This window comes from Armigeres subalbatus, chromosome 2 (assembly GCF_024139115.2).
Source record: "Armigeres subalbatus isolate Guangzhou_Male chromosome 2, GZ_Asu_2, whole genome shotgun sequence".
Lineage (NCBI taxonomy): Eukaryota > Metazoa > Arthropoda > Insecta > Diptera > Culicidae > Armigeres > Armigeres subalbatus.
Genome location: NC_085140.1, coordinates 102876679 through 102896289, shown reverse-complemented (window position 1 = coordinate 102896289; position 19611 = coordinate 102876679). Strand labels below are relative to the sequence as shown.

The 19611-nt window shown below is 38.4% G+C and overlaps 1 protein-coding gene across 2 annotated transcripts in view; it reads left to right on the top strand.

Annotated features, from left to right (window-relative positions):
* LOC134210549 (myosin light chain kinase 2, skeletal/cardiac muscle-like) overlaps positions 1 to 18891 on the top strand; it is a 130124-nt gene extending 111233 nt beyond the window's left edge. For both annotated transcript variants that reach the window (XM_062686601.1, XM_062686602.1), the window contains one exon: positions 17993 to 18891. In XM_062686601.1, coding sequence (XP_062542585.1) covers positions 17993 to 18338 — 346 coding nt within the window. In that variant the 3' untranslated portion in view covers positions 18339 to 18891. The remainder of the gene's footprint in view (positions 1 to 17992) is intronic.
* The last annotated feature ends 720 nt before the right edge of the window (positions 18892 to 19611 follow it).

Below are 19611 nucleotides of genomic sequence, written 5' to 3'. Positions count from 1 at the left end.
GTGGTAGGTTCCAGGTGCCCCGGGGGAAGTGGCCAATTTGAAAAACGTTCAGAACCCTATCAATATGGGTATCAAACTTCAAGATTTTTCATGGAGATGCTTCAGGAAGCATATTCAGGACGATCAGCTGCCCTGACCACTCTGTAGTAGGTTCCAGGTGCCCCGGGGGAAGTGGCCAATTTGAAAAACGTTCAGAGCCCTATCAATATGGGTATCCAACTTCAAGTTTTTTCATGGAGATGCTTCAGGGAGCATATTCAGGACGATGAATTGCCCTGACCACTCTGTGGTAGGTTCCAGGTGCCCCGGGGGAAGTGGCCAATTTGAAAAACGTTCAGAACCCTATCAATATGGGTATCAAACTTCAAGATTTTTCATGGAGATGCTTTAGGAAGCATATTCAGAATGGTCAGTTGCTCTGACCACTCTGTAAAGCTAGGTTCAATGTGCCCCGGGGGAAGTGGCCAATTTGAAAAACGTTCAGCACCCTATCAATATGGGTAACAAACTTCAAGATTTTTCATGGAGATGCTTCAGGAAGCATATTCAGGACGATCAATTGCCCTGACCACTCTGTGGTAGGTTCCAGGTGCCCCGGGGAATTTGCCAATTTGAAAAACGTTCAGAATCCTATCAATATGGTTATCAAACTTCAAGATTTTTCATGAAGATGCTTTAGGAAGCATATTCAGGACGATCAGTTGCCCTGACCACTATGTAGTAGCTTCCAGGTGCCCTGGGGAAGTAGCCAATTTGAAAACATTCAGAACCATATCAATATGGGTATCAAACCTCAAGATTTTTCGAGAGTGATACTTTTTAAATGCATTTTAGAACCAGCAGCTGTCATGACCACTCTGTAGTAGATTCCAGGTGTCCTGGGCAAGTGGCCAATTTGCAAAATGTTCGAAACCATATCAAAATGAGCATCAAAATTCAAGGTTTTCATGGAGATGCTTTTGGACTCTCCTCCAAAACGCTCATTAGACTGATCTACCTCTATGGCCACGAAAGTTGGATGTTGCTGGCGAAGGACCAACGCGCTCTTGGAGTTTCCGAATGGAAGGTGTTGCGGACTATTTATGGTGGGGTGCAGATGGAAGCCAATGGAGGTGGTGGTGGAGGTCAATGAACCACGAGTTGTAACTGTTAGGAGAACTACCCACACGGTACAATTTTGGCGGTTACGATGGGCCGGGCAGGAAGCCAGAATGTCAGACGATAACCCGATTGAGATGATGCTTCGATAATAATCCGACCGGTACAAGAAGAAGAGGCGTACAGCGGTCACGGTGAATCGACCAAGTGGAACGCGACCTGCGGATCTTTCGCAAAAATGAAAAACAGACGTCATATTCAGGATTTGTCATCATATCAACAAATACCTTGTCTTCCAAAATAATTTAATAATCGGCAGGCTTCACTTTGCCCTTAAGTGCCATAATAGGACCATGGCCATGTCAAGATATAGCACCCCACACAATTGCTAAGTCATGCTTGCGACCTGCTGCCATTGATGGCAGGCCATCTTACACTTGGTCGATCCACCGTGACCGCATCGCGCCTCTTCTTCTTGTACCGGTCGGATCATTATCGAGCACCATCTCAATCGGGTTGTCGTCTGACATTCTGGCTACATGCCCGGCCCACCGTAACCGCCAAAATTGTACCATGTGGTAGTTCTCCTAACAGTTACAACTCGTGGTTCATTGGCCTCCACCACCACCTCCATTGGCTTCCATCTGCACCCCACCATAAATAGTCCGCAACACCTTCCATTCTGAAACTCCAAGGGCGCGTTGGTCCTTCGCCAGCAACATCCAACTTTCGTGGCCATAGAGGCCGACCAGTCTAATGAGCGTTTTGTAGATGGTCATCTTCGTGCGGCGGCGAACTCTATTCGACAGGAGAGTCCAAAAGCATCTCCATGAAAAACCTTGAACTTTGATAATGAGTATTGAGTATTTAATATGGTTTCGAACATTTTGCAAACTGGCCACTTTCCCAAGACACCTGGAACCTACTACAGAGTGGTCAGGGCAACTGATCGTCCTGAATATGCTTCCTGAAGCATCTCCAAGAAAAATCTTAAAGTTTGATACCCATATTGATAGGGTTCTGAACGTTTTTCAAATTGTCCACTTCCCCGGGGCACCTGGAAGCTACCACAGAGTGGTCAGAGCAACTGATCATCCTGAATATGCTTCCTGAAGCATCTTCATGAAAAATCTTGAAGTTTGATACCCATATTGATAGGGTTCTGAACGTTTTTCAAATTGGCCACTTCCCCCGGGGCACCTGGAACCTACCACAGAGTGGTCAGGGCAACTGATCGTCCTGAATATGCTTCCTGAAGCATCTCCAAGAAAAATCTTGAAGTTTGATACCAATATTGATATGGTACCGGATAATATATACGTGATTGGAAGGATATACATAATTGACCATAGTATCCGGAACCAGGTTCACTGAAATGGCCATATCTCGGATATTTTTCAACGGATCTTAGCGCAACAGCCCGCATTCGATTTTCAATAAGATCTAGTTTCTAGGAAAATATTGTTTATCGATGTAACTTCAAACCACACAAAAATACGAGCGGCAGAAAAAATGTGTTTTTGACATGGCCTCCGAAAATCCGGAACATCTCCGGTGTCCGGTGGCCAGTATTCGTGACCGCACATGTTCCTAAATCTTGACTAAATTTGCCGTCGAATGCTTCCGGTTTTGTCCAATTTCATCAATTTTTCAAAAAGTTATAAGGATTTGAATTTGGGCCAAATTTTGCCTATCTCAATCATTTTGCCTAACCCCTGTATACAGTCTTCAAGGTGCAGCCCCGCGCAAATGTTTATTCGTGCTGCCGCACTCGAATGAACATTCGCTTCGGGCTCGAACGTGCACTCGTAAAAATGAACATGAACCCGAGCGTAGGCTGGATGCTCATGTTTTGCACCGCGCTCACAGCGGCGCTCGAACATTGATGTTTTCAGCGCGGCTGTGAGCGCCGCTTTGAGCACGGTACAAAACATCGGACACAATCAACAGACATTGCGTGGTTGGCTTGGCTTAGCATTTTGGTGTTTTAATATAATTGAATTTCAATGGTTCAATGATACTTTGTTCGTAAAAGTGAAAAAGAACTTATTTATCATCTTATTATGCGCGTAGATATTTGAAATATCCTCAATGACAAAGTAAGAGGACATTCTACGAAAAACATAAGCATAAGAAAAGTCCAACCCCGTACTTCTAACCATTTTTAATTGAATATCCTTTAGACTTGTTGAGAAGAGTTTCAAAAATTCTTTCGGTTGCTTCCCTGTGCATTTTTTTTATATTGTCTTTACGCTACTTCTTCAACTTTGAAAAAGTGGGAACTTTAAGTTTTTTATAATTTCTTTTAAAAGTCGCACTACTTGCACTGACTTATCTCTACACAAGTGAAAAATTGTCTTATGAATGTGTATACTGGGGTCACTTTTTAAAGGGACTTCATGAATCACGCGATTTTTTAGGCGGAATTCGACATTTACACCGTTTTTCTACGCGAATTTGTTTACAAAGTTTTTTACGCGGTTGTACGTTGAACGTATTCCCCTCGTAAAGACCGGCCTCATTGTATTTGATTCAAGCGCGTTGGAATGGGGTTATATTTGAAAATGCCGCTAAAGTTTACGATATTGGAGGACGGTTTTGTAATCCGAGATTTGTTTACCTTCAGTCATTATCAAAGTACATCATCGGAAATCATGTTCAAATAATCAAATATGGATCGTATATTTTGTATATGCAGGGTACCTGTCGCAGAACCCGAAATTTATAGAATTTTACGTAATGTGACTATGTTGTCCGGCACTGCGGGATTTCTCTCTACTTGGGATGGAAATGTGTGTACATATATTGGCAATGCACGATTATATAAGCTTCCATGTGAAATGGAATTATTGAATAACTAATGCATAAATTTTAACTCACGTACCTTACTATGTATCTACCTACTGTAGAAAAAAAAAACAATTATATATGTTCAACATAATTTGTTGAGGGTTTGTGGAAAACAAAATAAGTTGACACACAGTTTACAATATCGCAATGGGTCAACATTTCAACTGCAACTTGACTTGTTTTGAACTAAGTGTTCCCTATTAGCATTGAAAGCAAACCGTTATAATTGAGGCTTTTCTATGCCTGCCATTGTATACATGTGTTTTGTGTATCTTATGTAGCAAACACAATGAATATACTATGCCCAGGGCGTCGAAAATGTTTCCCTCACGAAAACACTCTAGACTGGACCCAAACATGATACAGGCAATCAATTAACTAATCCGTTTATTGTACACTTTTTATGTTTTTGTTTTTTTAGGTAGATTTTATATTTCATTTGTTTCCCCAATTGAGTTTCATTCTTTTGATGAAGCTGGATAGAAACAATATTGTTATGTACCATCTTTGCTAACACGCTAAATTTACATGTTAAAGTTAGTTTGCTTCACGTCTTGAATTATTTTCAACAATAAAACATAACACGCTTGCTTTTCACATACTAAAGGGCCACGCAGAATGGGTACTTTTGCGAACGTTTTGACTGTTTTCCCATTTTGACCCACGCAAACGCAAATGCTGAAAGCGCAACTTGTTTTCATCTACCAACCCCGATTCATCTTTTTTTGCTATGCTGCTATGGCGAATTCGAAACGTGCCGCATAATCGTAAAGCATCGCGCTCGGCCCAAAACCTATTCTCACAGCCTCAGTTATCAGCCTAAGCACACAGTCTGAGCACACAGCATGCTGGATGAGCACACAGCCTGAACACACAGCCCAAGTTTTGAACTTGAGCTCGAGCCTGAGCTGAGCCGCACCGCGTTCATTTTTCGCACCCATATTCGATGCTGGTGGTGAACACGAGCTTGAAGGAGAACGCGCGCTCGGGATGAACATGAACTTGCAAAAACTGCACTCAAGCTCAGCGCCGCTCATGTTTTCGTGAAGACTGCCTGTATATATTCTGAACCCTCGTCCAAAAATACAAATTCTGGCAAAACAAAATTTGTCCTGGAATGTATAAACAAATTTTGGCTTGTTTGAACATGTATATGCACTTTGAAATCAATTATGGAGTACTGCTGACAGTTTTCTAACTGGAAGTGCCTCAGGATGCTGAGTTACGTTGCGTTGCGTTGCGTTGCGTTGCGTTGTAACGGAGTATTTCGTAGATTGCATACTGATAGTTGTCATGTATATTCTTTACCTTTCTTACCCCAATTGCTTATGGATTTCCATTTGGGATTCAATGGAAATCCAATTGGGGGTCCAAAATGATAAAACATGAAAGCTATCATTGCCGGCCACGCCCATCTTCTCCGTTACTAGGAAAGGGAAGGAAATGATGATATGACATCTACTTAACGAGAGGCCAGCGACTCACCGACGCCCTCATAGATGTCAAGGAATTGGATGGTGGGTAGGGTATGTGGTTTAGGAGTATCATTATAAGCAAATGATAGAAAATTTGTGGAAATACGTTGGGAGTGACTTTGCTAAGAAATTTATGTCACTCCATTATCCTTGCCGATGATTTTCCTCGGATGGGGCGAAGGTATTAGCCTTGCCCTGGCTAATAGCCTAGGTTTAAGCGCCTTTGCTCGCTCTCTGAAACGAAAAAGAGCAAGAAGAAATTAAATTCCCTTCCCCTGATATAATAATGATTTTAACTCTATAAATAGCACAAAACAGTAGAAGATTGCTGCAGAAAGTAAAATTCAGTAGGAGAGACGATAGAGTATACCGGTACCGGTTGACATAGGTGATCATCGAGAAAATCCGATCTAGGGAACATATAACCTAATTTACTGATTCAGCTTATCTACAAGGTTCCTATAACAAAATTGTTAAATATGTACATCGACAGCATGTGTTGGATCACACGTATATTGACCAGTTTAGTCCGCTACAATAAAAGCTCACATAGGTAGGAACAGTGAAATGTAATGTATAATATAAACACAATCAATGTAATACGTATTCCACTGAGTTCTAATAAATATAGTCTAATAAGCAATAAGGTTTCATGATAAGTATATAATTTTGAATGGTTAAATCTGATTACAAAAACCTATTCACTACGCTTGAATTGAAATCTTGATTCAAACAATAATTCAGTTGTTAAAAATGATTACGTAAAGTTCCAACGCTTTAATGTGGATCATTTTGTGCAAATGAAATCCCCGTTAGAGTTATGCAATTTCAAAATTATTATTAAAACATGTACAATAATAGGTAACCTTTAACTAAATGATACACATAGATTGACGATTGGGCTTGAACATACGATGTTATGTTGCTCAGCTCATTATGGATCGCCAATTTCCCTATTGTACATTTATCTATTGTAAACGCCTTTTTAGACGTTAAAATTACAAAATATGGAATTTCATACAAACTCACTAAATATTGTTCGTTATCTTATGGCCCAATATTGTTCAAACACAGTTCTTATATCTGTTCCCATGTCAGTAACAAGGCAATGTGTACATGAAATACATTGATTTCTCACCCAAACATCAAGAATCATGAACAAAATTATGCTCACCTAACTTAATTTTGAATCGAAAACCATTTTATGACATCCAAAATTTCATTAATTTCACACTTTTTAATAATTCAGCTAAAAAAACACCTTCACCACCATGCACATATTTTAATAACATTAAAAATAGTTAATCCCATGCCTGTACCTATATTAATAACACTATTTTCTACAAAAAAATCCGCACAATATTACTCGTATGTATATGCAACGATATTTTTGCAGTGTTGCCGAATTCCTCAATATTTTGTATTATTGAATGAATTATAAAAATATACAATACCAAATTTTGTTGTAGTTTTTCTACTTAACCGTTCAATTTTATGTTCGCCATGTCTTATCTTTTTGAAACACCTTATTTTACAAAAATGAGGTGAATTTTACAAAAGGAAATGTATTCAACTTTTTTTTTAAATAAAACTGTAGGTTGATAACACTTAAGAAATAAAAATACTGTAAGCCATGAAAACAGTTTGGAATATTTAAGAAGTTGTGAATTTCAAACCTGTATCAATCTAGGGGGAATGACGGCTTTGGCAGGCCTTGCTCTACTATTTGCAGGGGGGTTTTTTACGACTGACTAGGCTCAAATTTGGCTTAAACATTCTTTGCATATCAAAGAATATTGTGACCAAATTTCATAAAATTTGGTCGACAAAAACCCCCCTGCCAACAACAGAACAAAACCTGCCAAAGCCGTCTTTCCCCCTATGTGAAATTTTTTAAATTATACTTTAAAAAAAATCATATAGATATAGATTTATCGTGAAATGGAATTTACTTTATTTGTTGTGAAGTAAATTTCAACAGAATACATATGTTTTATCTGGAAATGGAATTGTATCTGCTTGTAATAATTAAGCAGAAAATCGGATCAACAGTTCAGAGGTAGTAATATTTTTAATTTGGATCTCGTGAACTAATGTATTCCATTATGGTGTTATTAATATGGGATTTTGATCATTTCATACAAAGCATCTCATTGAGCAAAGAAAATGAAAATATTAAGAGGTAAAAACTTATCTTGGTAACGGGATCTTCATATAATTTGGCTTCTTTTTTCAAATCACACACGACACTTATGACTTAAAAATATTCACCGGCACCACTTGAACCTACTAATCTACTATTTTTTGCTTCACTTGCCGAACTACATTTAACACAAACTTTCAAATTAACTAAAACATATCAAAAGAAAAACGGAAACATAAAATGAAAAAAATGACAGCAACTTTAAGATGCATGCGTCCACGCGCAATGCTTGCTGCGACTTCGTAACATTTAGTTTGCTTAAATACAGCATTTATATGCAGTTGATAGTTACCACCTAAATCAAAGCCTCGTAAAAAACGTGCTTAGGTTCCACCAACATTCTCGACCCGACAGTAGATCAGGAAGTGCCTCAAGATGCTGAGTTATACCAAAAACTATTGATCTGTATCGAAGAAATCAAAAGCTTCGCTGCCGATTTGTTCCAAAACAGTTTTTTTTGTTATCTTGGAATTGTATAAAATGTAATTTCTCAAACAAATGATTCAATAAGATTCTTTTCTTCCATTTACTTCCAATATAATCAATTTTCGTTTCGACTGACAGACAACAAAACACATAAGATGTTTTCAGAAGAAAACGAAATACGTTTCACAGAGAGACAGACGTCTCACTTAGAACAAAATGCAATCAAAATCATCGTCACGAGCGGCAAGCGGCAATCAGACGGCAGTAGTGTGTAAACGTCAAACACAAACAAAATCGACTGAAGCGCCATCGGTGGCCAATCGACCACCTACAAAAAATTGAATCCACCGTTGAAATGATGAACGATGGAACATGTTTTAAGTGAGACGTCTGTTTCTCTGTGTACGTATCTTTGAAGTAAATGGAAAAAAAGAATCTTATAATTGTTAAAAATTTACCTCTAAAAGCACAAAAATACATTAATGATAGAAAAGATTATTTTGAAAAGAACAATGCTTGTTTGCATTTTGCACACTTTTTCATTGTTTGGTATGGTAAGTGTAACAGCTTTGCTCACTTGAGAGCCTAATTAGGCCAACCCGATCAATTAGAAGCAATGAAGAAGCCGGAAGGATATATCCTCTATTGGAATTTGGATCTAATAAAAACTTCGTAAATTTCTTTATTTTCGGAGTTATTCGCCATGACCAAAACCGGCACAGTTATCCTACCACAAGTTGCACAATTCATACTAATGAAAACAAGATTAGTCCAGAAGCGAGAAATGAAAAACAAAGTTCAAAAACTGGGGAAGGGCTGTTTGACTGGAAGTCATTTGGACGAAGGCTGAAAGTTGTTTGACAGAACAAACCATTAGGTCGAAATGGACGTTCAGCCGAATAAGTCATTTGGCCGAAATGGTCTTTTCATAGAAAGTATCATTTGACCAAACGAGCCATTTGGTCGATAAAGACGTTTGGCAAATTGGCTGAAAATGACACAAGACAAAATTTCCAAAACGACTTATCCCAAGTAACAATTGCAATGCTTGTTGGATTTATTTAATTCTTAAAGCGGATTTATGACAGCAATCACCAAGACTAGAGGTTAAGTTTTATTGGCGTTCTTATTGCTATCAATAAACCTCTCATAAATCTGCTGAAAAAGCTTTAAACGTCAAGTACTGATTGATCTTATGGGCAGCTCTACGGTTGTGACGGAGAGCGTATTAAGTCATATTCTCAAAACTCGATCAAAGCCATAATTTTTGGCCGTAATGTGGTCGAATAAATAACCCCAATAAGAATATTTACATTGCAACGAGTTTATTACGGTGTTCGATGCGAGCAACGTTTTTCTGTTCGATATGCATGATGGCCATATTGAAAATAGAAAAGCATTTCCAAGTCAGTGAAATTCTTTACTGAAATTCACTTTTAGAAAATATTTACACCTCGTAAAGGACCTTTCAAGCAATTGGTTATAATTACAAATATATTGGCGAGGAAAATCAATAGATTAAGTAGATATTTAGGACATCGATGTTATAATTATGTCCAATTTTATGGCCCAGAACTACAGAATTTTGTCGGCGCATAGTGCCCAATCTCATTTTTTTACTAGGTTTCATAATAAAACTGAACGCGCAGTTCGTTTTAATGAATATACTTTATGAAAAAACCTTCATAAATATATTCTGTTGTTGTCATTTTTATCTACAATCCATTATGTTATTATTTTTCTGTGATGTTTTTTCTTTCTCTTTTTCAAAGCAACCTTTTTGACAGCTGCCGTAGCCAATTTCCCTTTTTTGCGGGTGGCTTAAAAAGGGTTTCCAAATACTCTTATAATAAGTTTATAGTGGTTATCAAGAGTGGACCACATGATCATATCTTACTCTTATAGTGGTCATCACAAGGTAGTCGTGTGGTAGCGGGTTTTATTGTGAGTTCTTATAATTTGCTCTTGAAAACCATTCAAAGAGAGGAATAAAGCTAAAAATGTTACTTGGGATCTGCTTTTTAAGCAAAGATTCAAACGTCGATTTGATGATTCTGATAGCACTTCGACGCAAACCAACGACATCAACAGGTAGTCGAAACCTTTAAAGGGTGTACGGAATCATATTGCATCACTTTGAACTACTCGCCAAAAATTAGTCTATCAACCGATTGTCATGAAATTTTCAGGGACTGAAATACAATATGCAAGCTTTGACTACGTTTAACTGTTTCACTGTAATTCTCAAATACATCCTTACTTATTGGTAGTGTTGGTTTGCGTGGGAGTGCTATCAGATTCGTCAAATCGACGTTCGAATCTTTGTTTACAAAAGCAGATAAGTCGTTTTGAAAATTTTGTCTTGTCATAAGACGAGTTTAGTATTATTTTATTTATTTCTACCAATACCATCGACTGCATTAGAAAATTTCCGCAATTTTTCCGGAAATTCCTCCAGGAATTCTTCCGAAAATTACTCCGAAAAGCTTCTCCAGGAATTCTTCCGGAAGTTCCTTGTAGAATTTTTACGATTCCGGTTCCTCCAGCATTTCTTCCGGCAGGTCCTCCAGAAATCCATCCGAAATCTCCTCCAGGAACTCCTCCGGAAGTTCTCCCAGGAATTCCTCCGGAAGTTCCACCAGGAGCTCCTCCCGAAGTTCCTTAAAGAATTTCTCCGGTAGATCCTCCAGAAATCCCTCCGAAATCTCCTCCAGGAACTCCGAAAGTTCTTCCAGGAACTCCTCCGAAAGTTCTTCCAGGAATTTCTCCGTGTGTTCCTCCAGGAATTCCTCGGGAAGTTCCTACAGGAAATCCTCCGGAAGTTCCTCTAGGAATTACTCGGGAAGTTCCTCTAGGAATTACTCGGGAAGTTCCTCCAGGAACTCCTCCGGAAGTTGCTCCAGGAATTCCTCTGGAAGTTCCTCCAGGAATTCCTCCGAAAGTTCCGTCAGGAATTCATCCGGAAGTTCCGCCAGGAATTACTCCGGAAGTTCCGCCAAAATTTCCTCAAGAAGCTTTGCCAGGATTTCCTCAGGAAGTTCTTCCCGGAATTCCTCAGGAAATTCTTCCAGGAATTCTTGTGGAAGTTCCTTTGGAAATTTTTCCTGAGATTCCTGTGTAAGTTCCTCCAGGAATTCCTATGGATGTTCCCCTCACGAATTACTTCGGAAGTTCCTCCGGGAATCCATCCGGAATTTCCTCAAGGAATTCTTCTGAAAGTTCCTCAACAAATTCCTCCGGAAGTTCCTTCCGAAATTTCTGCGGAAGTTCCTCCAGGAATTTCTCAGGAAGTGCCTTCAGGAATTTCTCAAGAAGTTTTCCCAGGAATTCCTTAGGAAGCTGCACCAGGAATTCCTCGGGAAGTTTCTCCAGAAATTCCTTCGGATGTTCCTCCAAAAATTCCTCCTGCGGGAGTTCCTCCAAAAATTCTCCAGGAATTCCTCAGAAAGTTCCTCCAGGAATCTCTCACATAAGACAGTACCATTCCACTTAATTCCAAAAGATTACAACATGTTAGAAATAAATGAAATAATACTAAACTCGTTTTATGCCAGGTAAATGAAGCTTGACCGAACAATAATAATTGTGGAATGTGCGAAGTGATAAACGATACTAGAGAAGGGAGAAATGAGAAATGTGTGGTGGCAAATTAGAAGTGAAAAGAGGAATGAGACGTCTCACTTCCCAGTTCTCACTCACATGATTTGTATCAATAAAGTGAGGAAAAAGTTGCTCATTGAGCATCTTTAAGCGACTTTCCGAAGAAAGCAATTGTTGGTTTCGAATAAATTTGTGATAATTAGTTGGCTAATCTAACGGTATGCAGTATCAAGTATGCTTCGCTCGATAATGGGGGCCAAGTGAGTGACTTTTTGCCATTCAAGAGATAGTTCGAAGTAGTTCTTGGAGGAATTTTCTAAACAATAGCTTGAGAAATTTCTATGCAAATCTCGAAACGAATTCCCTGAGAATTCTTGAAAAAATTTATTGGGAACCTATAAGGGAATTTCTGGAGAAATGCTTGAAGTAATTTCCGGGGAAATTCTTGACGGAATTTTTGGGAGAATTTCTGGAAGCAAAAAGGGAGAGTTTCTGGAAGAATTTCTCCGATTATTGTTTTAAGACATAGCAGGAATTCGTCCTGGACAAAATTTTCGGGAAATCCTGACGAAGTTGTTTGGATGACTTTTCGTAAAAATTTTAGGAAAGGTCCCACATAAATTTTAAGAATTACTGCAGGATCTTCCGGGAGAATTTCTCAATCAATTAACAACGGAATTTCAAAGGGGAAGTTTCGGGCATAATTCCGAAAGATTTTTGACGAAATTTTCGGAAGAATATCTGGACGAGCTTCCGGAGGAATTTTGGAAAAATCCTGAGGACTTCCTGGAGAAACTTCATGAGGAATTCCTGGAGAAACTTCCGGAGAAATTTATGCATGAACTTCCGGAGGAACTTTCAGAGGACTTCCTGAAGCAACTTCCAGAGGAATTTCTAGAGGAATTTCCTAGGGAATTCCTGGAGGAACTTCCTAAGGAATTCCTGCAGGAACTTCCTGAAGAATTCCAGGAGAAACTTCCGGAGGAATTCCATAAGAAACTTCCTGTGAAATTCCTGGAGGAATTTCCTGAGGAATTCCTGGAGGAATTTGCTGAGGAATTCCTGGAGGAACGTCCGGAGGAATTTCTGAAGGAACTTCCGGAGGAATTCCTGGAGGAATTTCCTGAGGAATTCCTGGATGAACTCCCGAAGGAATTCCTGGAGGAACTTCCGGAGGAATTCCTGGAACTTAATGAAGAATTCCAGGAGAAACTTCCGGAGGAAATCCTTTAGGAACTTCCTGAGAAATTCCTGGAGGAATTTCCTGAGGAACGTCCGTAGGAATGCCATAAAAAACTTCCTGAGAAATTCCTGGAGGAACTTTCGGAGGAATTCCTGGAGGAACTTCCGGAGGAATTCCTGGAGAAACTTCCGGAGGAATTCCTGGGGGAACTTCCGGAGGAATTCCTGAGGGAGCTTCCGGAGGAATTCCTGAGGGAACTTCCGGAGGAATTCCTGAGGGAACTTCCGGAGGAATTCCTGAGGGAATTTCCGGAGGAATTCCTGAGGGAACTTCCGGAGGAATTCCTGAGGGAACTTCCGGAGGAATTCCTGAGGGAATTTCCGGAGGAATTCCTGAGGGAACTTCCGGAGGAATTCCTGAGGGATTCCTAGCGAACTTGCGGAGGAATTCCTGGAGGAGCTCTCGAAGGAGCTTTCGGAGGGATTGCTGCAGGAATATTCAGATAAATTGCTGAAATTTTCTAATGCAGGAATTGATTCACGTCGACCCGCACTGCCGCCAATAATCAGCGTCGTGATGCCACCACGCCACTGCCGATAAAATTTCAATCGGTACACAGGTCTAGATTGAATATCAAGTGAAATCCTGTATGGAATTTTCTAACAAACTTCAAAGGTTCCCCAGGAAGAGCCTTTGGGAGAAACTGCTGTACCAGGATAAACTTCTTCGAAAATTCCAGTAAAACGTCTTAGAGGAATTATAGAAGGAACTCCTGATTGAATCTCTAGTGGAATCTAGGGATGATTTTTTTTATGGAACTCCTGGGAATAGACTATAACCATTATATTAAACAAATAAGCAACTGGAAAAATAACAAAATAAATAAATAAAGAAAAGACTATTCAACCAAATAGATTTATCCTTATTTTAGAAACGTGCTTAATTTTTTCAAGAAAAATTTTGACACTGTCAAGTGGATAACTTCTTCTTTTTCGTTGGCATTACATCCCCGGTATAAGGGTACACTTTTACTGGGGCATTGCTGCCTCGCAGCTTAGTGTTCATTAACCTTCCTAATGCATTAGAAAAAAGTTACACATTGTGCATTGGGGTCCATTTTTTCACGATCACAAAAACTCAAATTTCAACCGATTTTCCCGATTTTTAAGCACCAAACGAAAGCTGTACGTTCCTAGAACAAGCTAGATTCTTTCAAATTGACCACTATAGTCCCCCGAAGAACCTGTACTAAAGAGGTACTGTTTGAGCTTCTCAATTTGGCACCTAATTTTAGAGTTTCGTATTATGAAGCATAAAATTGCTTGCAAATATGTGCTCTGATGACCCCAACTGTATTTGCTATCTTGTATACGCCATTTCATGCCAAATTTATCCCTCGAGCGGTCATCGGAAAGCCCTCTGGAAGATCCGGAACATCCGTAAAATGGCCCATTCCAAAAGTTTATCGCAGAGCTTCGTGATTTTTTTCGTAGCAATCTATCCTGGCGAATTGTTGGTGCAATCAATAGTGCAAGTCTTCTGTGACCTCCAAATGCCCCAGAAATGGTCCTTCGTAAAATTGGCCAATTCCAAAAGTTCATCCATGATTTTTTCGAAACCATCCATACCGACGAATTGTGTATGTACTCAATAGTGAGCCCAAATGCTCCCAAAACGACTAAAATAAAAACATCCCCTAATAAATAGAAATTTTCCATAAAAAAAAAGAAAATTATAATATAGAAATATAGAAATCAGTGTATGAGCAATAATAATAAATATAAAATTTCCACAAATAAAGCAAAATTTCCATAAACAATCAAGAATTTTCCACAAAACCAAAATAAATTAGCACTTTTAAAAGCGAAAATTGCAGTTATAAAAGATAAATTTTCCATACAGAAATCAAAATGCTCCACGGAAACAATACAAAATCTCCATAAATAAATCAATATTAGCATTGAACAATAACAAAATTTTCCACAAAATAAATATTTTTTAGCACACAAAATTAAAAACTTTCCACGAGAAAAATATTAAAGAGCAAAAAGCATTAAAATTGGGAATTTTTATATTCTTTAAAATTCATCGAAAATTTTATCAATTTTATTGCAGAAGTTCTTCCGGGAATTTTTCGGTGAATTTACTTTGGAGTTGGCCACATTCACGGATGTTCCGGAACGTCCGAAGTACCGTTACGGGTGCATTAAGGTGTCACGAAAGATTTTTATTATTGATTGCATACACAATTCGCCAGTGAAAGGTGGTAAAAAAAAATCACGACGTTCTGAGATAAATTTTTGGGATTGACCACTTTTACGGATGTTCCGGATCTTCCGGAGAGCCATTTTGAGAGCATTTGGGGCGAAAAAATTATTCCGATTTCGTTTTTATGAAATCTCGAACTTTTTTTCGAACATCACTCATCATATTTTGGTCACTCTGTTGGATTACCTGAGCGGCCATTTTGTTTCACCATCTCTTTATCTCTGTCACATCCTTAGTCACCTTTCTTCAACTTCTGCTTGACAATTGCCCAATATTTCTTAATTGGGCGAAACTAAGGGCAGTTGGGTGGATTGACGTCCTTTTCGAAGAAATCCACCCCGTTATCTCGATACCACTGCAGCACTTCTCTGCTGTAATGACAGCTTGCCAAATCATGCCAAAACTTTACAGGTTCTCTGTGGGCTTTAATGTACGGAAGAATACGCTTTTTTAGACACTTCTGCTTGGGAATTCATAGTCTTGTTTGTTACGAAAACCTGGTTTTTGTCCGCAGCAGCAAATACCTTGCCAGATCATTAGTTTTCTTGCGAATTTATCGGCAAAAACTTGCTCGGGACATCACCTCGTCCAGTAGCTTTATAATACTTATGTTCAGGAAGCTGCACAAAATTCAATTTCAACGATTTTGTGATATTTTAACCTGACCACGTCGTATTTTCGAAGCCGTTGTCCAAAATTACTTTCGATTTGCGGCTCGCGACGAAATTTTCAGTACTAAAAGAGGAGACATTTCACAACAAACTGCTGAAAAATATATTAAGCTCTTTAGTGGAATGTATTAAACCGTCTAAGACGAATTAAGTACTGTCCATTTAATTCCACCAGTTAATTTTCGTTATCTTTGCAGATACGTATTTCGACCACAACTGTGTGGTCGTCTTCAGTGTCTTGTACTTGTCGAGTCAAGTACAAGACACTGAAGACGACCACACAGTTGTGGTCGAAATACGTATCTGCAAAGATAACGAAAATTAACTGGTGGAATTAAATGGACAGTACTTAATTCGTCTTAGACGGTTTAACAAACTGCTGTCAAAACATTTCAGTTCCGACCACTAGGAGTACCGGAGGAGTACCGGTACCGGAAGAGCTGTCCAACAGATCCGGACAGTAACATTTTTCATGTGAGCAAACAATCATTTTTAACAGCAGTATTATTCAATTTACTCTAATTCAATTGGTTCACTTCACTGAGGTGTCGAGAAGCTTCAGAAAAATAGTGCAAAGAAAATAGTAGATGATAGTAGTCACAATTTAGCTGGAGAGCCAAATAACCTCTACTAAAATGTTTTAACGGCTACAATTCATTGCAAGTATAGCATTTTACCAGTTACCACCCTGAATGATTTATTTGCTAAAGAAATAGGTATGGAGATTTCGTCATATTTAAACATTTCAGTGGCAGCCCTTACTTTGCACCGTTCAGTGTGGAAAAACGATCCATAAAAGAATGAAAAACGATCCATAAATAACATCTGAATATTCCATAAAACGCTACCATAAATCCATAAAATAGTTCGAGAGATTCCATAAAGAATATTTTTATGATCCATAAAACTTTGAAAAATGATCCATAAAAACTATATATTGATCCATAAAATCAAATTTGCGCAATTTATATCCTGATGATGATCCATAATTTCAGCCATATGATCCATAATTTTGGTCATATGATCCATAAATTTGATAATGTGATCCATAATGCTTGGAAAGAAGGCCAATGAAACTATATTAAATGATCCACACATTTTATAAAATCTATGGATCATTTATCAAAATTTATGGATCATATCACCAAAACTATGGATCATTTGAACAAAGTTATGGATCAATTGGACAGAATTATGGATCATATGACTAAAATTATGGATCATATTACTGAAATTATGGATCATCATCACGATAAAAAAATGCGCAAATGTGAAGTTTTATGGATCAAAATATAGTTTTTTATGGATCATTTTCCAAAGATTTATGGATCATTTGTCATATTTTCATGGGAAAATAGCAAGAATTGTATTGTTTTTCTTGACCATGTTAATGGAACATATTTCCCAATTAATTGCTAAATTTTAGCTTAGTTATGGATCGAAAAATTATTGTTTATGGAATCTCTCGAACTATTTTATGGATTTATGGTAGCGTTTTGTGGAACATTCAGATGTTATTTATGGATCGTTTTCCAGTTTTTTATGGATCCGTCTTTATCGTTTATATGCAAAAGTATGTTTTGCCCATTTCAGTGTCCAGTATAAGGGTACACTTTTATGAACCGTAAAATTTTGCACCATAATCAAAATGTATGATCAAATACTCAAATATGGTTCGTATGTATTATAAACTATCAAATTTTGCATTTACGGTGTATCAGTTAACATAACCCAGACCCAGATAGCTTAAGAATTTTTCGTTAAATGGCTTAGGCGTCCGGCACTGGGGGATCTCCCTTATTTAAAATACATTGCTAGTTTCGTTTTCTTTCGTTTTCTACTCCAAAACTTGAACGAATCGAAAAAATAAACTAAACAAATTTCTAAATTGAAAATAAAATATTATGTTATAAAAGTGTAATATCGATACGAAAGAAAATATTGAAGATTTTTGATAATCCAGCTATAACAACAATACTGTAACATTTTATTGTACTTACATGGATAAATAAAAATCTTTTTAGTAACAAGGATGTCAGTGCAATTTGATCACTAGATTTATACTCACAGCTAACAAGCGAAAGCTGGCTACTAATTCACACAGATTTAACCCCAACCGAATGTATGTAAATCACACAATAACCAACCAACCACACCCCAAACTAGACCGCTCTCTCACGTATCTATTTCCCGCTCCACATCCACGCTTCATCCGCAGACTGTCCGGTCTGTCGCCGTTCGTTGGCGACAACGACATGGCCACCATGAACAACGTGGTCACCGGAAGCTACTCGTTCAAGTACAACTCGTTCGACGCCGTGTCCGAGGACGCCATGGACTTTGTGCGCCAGCTGTTGGTCCGAGACGGTTCCAAGCGGCTCACCGCCAAGCAGGCCCTCTCGCACAAGTGGCTCGCGGAGACGGCTCCCCAGAACACGACCGAACTATCGGTAACAAAAACAAAATTGAAACGTTATGTTATTAAGAAACGGTGGATCAAGGCGGTCAACACGATCATCGCGCTGCGGCGGATGGGCGCCCGGATCGACTTCGATCTGATCTGATCGAATGGGGCGTGGGGCAGTTGGGGGGGCGCAACAGAAAAGACGGAGTCTATTCTTAGGGGAGGGAAACCAGAACGGGTTATTATTTAGGCTAGGAATGATGTTATTTTAATTTTATGTCTATTTGTGTTTAGGAAGATGTGAGAAAATTATGATCGATTGTTTAAAATTTTAGCAAGTAAGTAATTAGTGATAATGACACAGCGAATGTAATGTAATGTTATGTGAAAGTATTTTATTTTATTTGTTTGTTCAAACTTAGTAACATGATCCAGATACTTCACATTAAATCGTCTGTTATACAACACGAATTCACCGTTCGTCACTTGAAGTTAAAAAGTCTTTTTTCAGAATTTTTCAAACGATTAGGAGAAAACAGCATTCGTTGAATAACTAAAAGTCCCGTCTTCCCGTGGTACACACCACACTAACAACAGACGAATATTTTAGTCATTCAACATTTGGTGAAGAACCCAACTATAAAAATCTTGAGTGAGATAGAAAATAAACTCAAATAAATTACCATCGAAGCACTTAGATCCAGGTGGACTAGCATTTTTATTTCATTTTATTGCATTCTGCAACTCATGCTCTGTACACCAACTTTAGAAAAATACGTTTATGATGACAAAAAACACCCATCCAGCGATAACCTACTCGGCTATATGGTTCATGAAAGCGTCGCACAGTGCCAGTGGCGGAAACCCGGACAAAACCTCAAATATTTTTTCGTTTTTTTTTTAATTATACACATATATTAAATGAGATTATTAATTAAAAAAGATTAAAGTCCACAATTTGATGATTGTAGCTTGTAATTTAAATTTTGGCGACTTGTTGAAGTTGATGCTGTTAAACGTTTCCCTAAAAAACATGTATGGAAAAAGGAAAGTTGACTAAACTTTTTTGAGAAAAGATTCGGAACGATCTGATATCATGTTTAAAAATTTATTTTTTGTCAATTTTCTGGTGATTAGTGTGACGAATTGCCCCACGCGCTAATGCTGGAAATTGACATCTTTACTATTAGAATGAGGACGCTGTTACTGTTTTAGATCCTAAGGCTTATGTTTCCGTTAGTATTTGATTAGCATAGCATGTGTCAGATGACAATTCTAACTTCAAAATGAATTCAGCGATCCAAAATTACTCTTTGGTGAAAAATTCAAGCAACATATTAGGTTTTACCCGGCATTTGGGAGTCCGCCTTTGTGCGTCGTTACACCTATGCGATGCCTGGTGTATGAGCTCGTCGATCTTCGGTAATGTTCCT